Genomic DNA, 6,000 nt, shown 5'->3' with positions numbered 1-6,000 from the left:
AACTAACATTGTGACAGGAGATTTTTATAAAAAAGATATATTTAAATAAAACACAAGGAATAGCACTTTGGCTCAGAGTCAAAGATTCTGGGGAGTGAGGTGGGGGTAATACCCTCCCCCTAACCCCCCTGCTTGGTCACACCTTTGCATAATGCTCCTTTAATGCTTCCTTCAATTGTGGCGAAATTTTTATGAGCTCAAACTTCGCAAACCCTTCCCATGACTTGAATTAAAATTTTTTCAAAAGATTCGGTTCAAATGTGATGCTTGGTGCCCCACCAGACCAAACTGGTTCATAGATGAAGCTCAGATGTGGTGCTTGGTGCGCTTGGTGCCTCAACTGACCAAATTCGTTCATAGATGAGGAACAGTTGTGGTACTTCGTGTTGGTAAGTCACCAGACAAAATTGGTTCATAGATGAGGCTCAGATGTGGTGCTTGTGTCTCACCAAAACAAATTGGTTCATTAGATGAGGCTCAGATGTGGTGCTTGATGCCTCACCAGACCAAATTAGTTCGTTGATGAAGCTTAGATGTGGTGCCTTACCAAAGCTGCTCTTGGTTTCCCTTCCGAGAAAAGAAAAAAAAAATCCCAAATTATACGGGTTTGCCTTCAGATTAACTAATTACACTATCGTGTTTTGTTACCAGAGAATATTTCATTTGTTTCTCTATAATCGGCATTTTTTTTTTTTCTCTCTACAGCGTTTTTCATTGCTTCCTTCACAGGCACACACGCATGTAACAACAAAAAAAAAAAAAAAAAAACATAGATTAATTTTGATACATTATTAATTGTTTAATAACTTTTTATAGGCAATTTAAATGTTCCATTAAATTTCAACAAAATGCATTAGAAAAAATGTCGGAGAAGGCTAACACCTGTCCACACGTAGGATGCAAACAGGGTGACGGATTTTTCAGTAACTTTTCTCCCACAGCCCAGAAACCTTAGTTTTGAAGCCATACTCCCACTATGTAAGGACTCTGTTATAAGCTATGAACTTAGCCCCCCTCCCCTTCTACAAGGGGACTCGAGTTTCGTCTCTTTCTTCCAGCGTGTTCAATCAACAATGCCCTTACCTTCAAATAGCGTTTGCAAGGCTGAGGTTACAAATTGCTTTGCTGTGAGATTTTTCAACGATATTTTAAGCGAAAAAAAGAAAATGTAAAAGATTGCGCGGGGGGGGGGGGGAGGAGATAATAATAATAATAATAATAAACCCAAAGCATTATTCAGTGTTTGATATTTGATGATTTTCCGATTGATTTTAAAGATAAGGTTATATTTTTTCTGAACATAAATTATCTTCCATTAGAAAGAGCTATCGCTGCAATAAAATTCAGTTGAAAATTACATTCAGCCCTTAAAAAAAAGAATGAGTTGAAAAATAATTGTTGAATTTGTTCCTTTTAGCGGGCTAAAAAATCTCTGGAAAATGTTTTCAGTGTGATACATTGTTTGGGATAAGCAGCGAATTGTAAAGGACTGCTTTCATATCAGCCTCAAGTTTGGTTGGCGCGAAGAACTGAAATTTGGCGATTTGCAGACACTGTTGAATACTACAACCCTAATCTGAGAACACACAGTCGAAAGCAAACCTCGGGCTGTGCGGGGAAAGAGTCTCACGTAAGAGGATCTCCTCCGAATCGTCTGCTTCTGCCGAACTCCGGGGATTGTTCTATTATGTAGTTTGTTCTCTTTATGTTGCTTTTTGTTCGCCGCCTGCTTTTGAACGTAGCGGCGAGAGAAAAATTAACCGCAGTGTGATATCCTGTTTTTTCATGCAATGGGCCTTTTCGAAAACAAATTATTAAAGATGTAAAAAATTACAGTTTATAAATATTTGTGAATGACAAAAGTGTGAAGTTGACGGATAATTTTTCATATTGCCGTGTGTTTATTATTATTTTTTACGGTGCTAATTTAGTCGTCGATATTATATGCACTGTAAGTGCCGGTATAATAATAATAGTTACGAATAAAAATTAGTGGTGCTTTCAAGTTTATTCCAGATCTTAATTATAACAGTGCAATTATTAGTTTTTACGTAAATTTGTCAAATACTACAACTGGAGGACGTTTCTGCGATTGAGAAACAGCATGTGGTTTTACATTGAGTTCAAAATGAAAAATGTACCACCCAGTGCAATCGTCTTAAAGCAGACTTAGAAGGCAAACTTGTTGCAAGTTTTCCTAAACCCCAAAACGTTCTGAATTATTCTCTGAGGTACTAAACGATCGAGTTACCTGTGCTTCGATAGAAAATGAAGGTTTCGTGGTGCTTGCCGCAAGGATTGTTCGCTTCGTCTTGAAATAAAAGCCACGAAAATTAACCGGGCGCGTTTTTATTTCCTTTGGTTTGTGGCCCCCACATTACTGAGCGTCAGACTCATACAACTGTCAGTGATGATGTACTTGGCTGTGCTGGCTGTGGTGTTGCTATTGGGGCACAGCGACGGCGAGGAGTCGCGTCTGTCCGTTTGTCCCGCCGTGTGCGACTGCAAGGGCCTGACCGTGGATTGCGCTAACCGACAGCTGAAAACGGTGCCCCGGCCGTTGCCTCGGGAAGCTAAGAGAATGTAAGTACCCTCATATTTTTTTCAGCCTGGTTCATTGTTTTATTATTATTATTATTATTTTTTTTTTTTCAATTCAGAAAATGCACTTCGATTTAATTACAAGGATGGATCAAGACATTTTTCAATGGGAGGGCGATTGATTTTTAATAACCTTTAAAATTAGTCGATTGATTTCTAGTATTCCGCTTCGTTAATGTACCCCCAACGTATTCTGAATACGAGTGCCTAAGTTCCGAACCTCATTCCTTTTCCTAACGTAAAATCGGATGTCGGATGGCATGCAATTTTTAAGACTTCAACTCCGAAACTTTTTCGGATTGAATTTTCGAACTTCCCTCCCTCTAAAACTTCATCAAAGATCAACAGTTGCGTTTTTGATAGTTTACTATCGAGAACCTGCCGGTGGAAGGTTCCTTTATCTCATCTCAAGGAAGGGGGGGGGGGGGGCGATCACACCGACCGCCTCTGCCTTGTATTTGTTCTTGATTGGATATAAGTTGCAAACAAATGTGCTGGGCAAATGTATCATTTCATAAAAACTAATCAGGTGCCCCCCTTCCCCCCCCAAAGGGTGATGGTGGACCCTCCTCAAGTTCCACGCAGCACCTTCCCAGAATGAGATCAAAAACCCAGGCCCGTCATTTTAAAATTTTCCGACGATCAAAAATTTATGAGGCAGTGAGAAGCGAAAGTTGACTTTTTGAAGTTAGGAGAAAAATGCGTTTGAAATTCAGATGCTAGGCAGGGTTTCAATGATTTTTTTTAAACTAAATTACACTGTATAGCAGCACCCGTCTAGTTACGAGTACCATCTCTTGTCCTAAAATAAAAGAGAGATTCTCCCACCATTTTCCTAAATTTTTAATTTTGGCACTTACACCCCTTTGCTTCTCACTGCCTCATTTTTTCGATGCATTTTATTGGGGGAAAATATCAAAAAAAAAAAAAAAAAAGGCAAAATGCATAACCATTGTGCTTTTTTTAAAATCCGGAGGGTGGGAGATCAGTTGGCCCCACCCCCCGATCACCCAAGTGACGGGCCTGCAAAAACCCTATATTTCAATGGCATAATATATGGACACTCCCCTCGTGGGCACCCCTAAAAAAAAAGAACAAAATACAAAAATGTATGATTACGGTGTTTCTAAAATTCAGAGGAAAAATTGATCCTCCCTCCCCTGGATTCCCCAAATGACGGTCTTGCTATTTTTTTTTCTTCTTTTCATGTTGAATTCTTGTATGAATGTTTTAAATACAAGTTCCGTCAAACATAAATAGGTTCAAAAAATGAATTAAAATTCTAGGCGTTACGATTTTTATTTTCAATTACCCGCGAAAGAAATTACTAAAATAAACTTTTCTATCCAATCACGTTGGAAATTAATTGCGTTTCTCTTAAACAAATTTATACAAAAAATCATTACCTGCTAATAATTTGATTAATACCCTTACCGTTAATAAGTAAAAATAGTATTCAAATTGTTTAATTTTCACACACATGCAGAGAATAATTCATGATTTGTCATGTTCTTCAATGTTTTCCCCCCTCCCCGTTCCGACTTAAACGAGTTTTTTTTTTTTTTTTCTCACCCTCAAACTCGAAAGCAAAAGTTACGGTGCGTATTTACCACTGATCCAATGTATTTTTCTCTTCCAAATCATACATATTTGTATCTGGTCACAAAATGGTGGTTAATACTAAATACAAAATGATCTGATTCAAAAATACAAAATTGTTTAATTAAAAAAAAAAAAAAACTTGTATAAGAAATTTAAAATATAAATGCTAACAAATTAACAAGTATTGTTATGCGCATATTTTTTGCATTGTTTGAAAAAGTTGCCATGTGTACACACAAAATTAAAAAAAAATTCAATTGTCTAAATTTATTGCATTTTGGTGAATAGTTAAAGATTTTTTTGGTATTATCTTCTTGTTCTCTGTTTCTCTTTATCAGTACGCTCACATTCACTTTGGAATGAAACAAAGCTTGAAAAACACGTTTTACCCTAATAGCGCTTTAGCGGAAAAATAAAATCCTTGAATTCTTCTTACTTATTTTCACCTTAAGTGTTCTCAAAATTAGCAAGAATGTGTTTCAGCGTTTCTGAATCTTTTTTGAACCGCGGACAGGAACGTTTTTTGAAACATTTCGCGCAAACGGTGAGGGTTTCCTTTTTCTTATTTTTTTTTAGACAGAAAGGCTTATTTAAGGTTTTAAACCAACATAAGTTAGTACGACATAACTCATGTATACTTACTTATGTATGCATATTTATGTAAGGTACATAAGTTAATTTAAGATTTTAATTCTGATTTACTTCAACAAAATTTAAATATAAAGATTGGTAACCGTTGTAATTACTGTGTTTAAGTAGATGTGTCTAAAGAAAATATTCAGAAAATTGAGAAAAATAATAATAAAATTGATGGAAAATAACGTATAAAATAAAAGAAAAAGATAAAAGAAAACAACGCGTAAAGAAAAAGGTTTTTGCAGGAAACTGCATACACTTGTTTCGTGGTTGCAAGGAACGCCTTGGTCAATGCAAAGGAAATGAGCTTTTGGACGAAAAAGCATCCGACAAAAGCTTTGCTTTATTTTTCTTTTACTTTTTATGCACAAAGGTATTCAAGGTTTTTTTTTTCATTTAAAATGCTTTATTTATATTTAATTATTATATGTTTTATTAATATTTCATTATTTTTATTATTTATTTATTTTGAATGAGAATCGGTCGCATTTATTCGTCGAATTGGGTTCAGGTTGAGAACTGTCATTTTAGATGGTGTTTTCTTCTATAGCAATTTACTAAGTCCTAAAATTATAAATTCTGAAAATATATTTTTTTTGAACGATTATTATTTTTGTTTGTTTGCTTGCGAAACATTGGAAATTGGATGAGGAGAACCTGCTGCATAAAAAAAAAATCGAAGGAGTATGAGTTATGAAAGGGATTTAGTGTGTGTGTGTGTGTGTGTGTGTGTGTGTGTGTGTATCTGTGTGTTTTTTATTGATTTTAGTTTTAATTTATTTAGAGAAGGATTTAATGTAATTAGCTAAGATTATGCATTTTTTATGTCTGCATCGCAATTTCAATAAGTTTTATGTTTTAAGTGTGATAGTGAACTCTTTGCCTTCCTTATAAAATATTGTGCATTAGAAATTTCACTTTAATATATTTTTCCTCTCAAAGAGTTGCTCACTAAATAACTATTATTAAAAAAAAAAACCCTACAAGTTTTTATTTACATTATGAACTTAAAATCCAGGGCTAGGGGAAGAGAATTGACTTCATTAATCACCCAAATGATCGGCCTGATTAGAGATGATTTACACACGCACACACGCATACACATTTTATTTACATTCGCAACGCCTTGCATTTAAATTTAATTATTTCCTTTATTTCATC

At 35.3% G+C, this 6,000-nt stretch overlaps 1 protein-coding gene across 1 annotated transcript in view; it reads left to right on the top strand.

Moving 5' to 3' along the window:
- The first annotated feature begins 2,207 nt into the window (after window positions 1-2,207).
- The window catches only part of LOC129220172 (protein slit-like), a 442,768-nt gene continuing 438,975 nt past the window's right edge, over window positions 2,208-6,000 (top strand). The window contains exon 1 of the mRNA XM_054854526.1: window positions 2,208-2,583. Coding sequence (XP_054710501.1) covers window positions 2,411-2,583 — 173 coding nt within the window. The 5' untranslated portion in view covers window positions 2,208-2,410. The remainder of the gene's footprint in view (window positions 2,584-6,000) is intronic.

This window comes from Uloborus diversus, chromosome 4 (genome assembly GCF_026930045.1).
Source record: "Uloborus diversus isolate 005 chromosome 4, Udiv.v.3.1, whole genome shotgun sequence".
Lineage (NCBI taxonomy): Eukaryota > Metazoa > Arthropoda > Arachnida > Araneae > Uloboridae > Uloborus > Uloborus diversus.
Note: the sequence above shows the minus strand (reverse complement) of the source record. Positions and strands in the feature narration are given on the sequence as shown.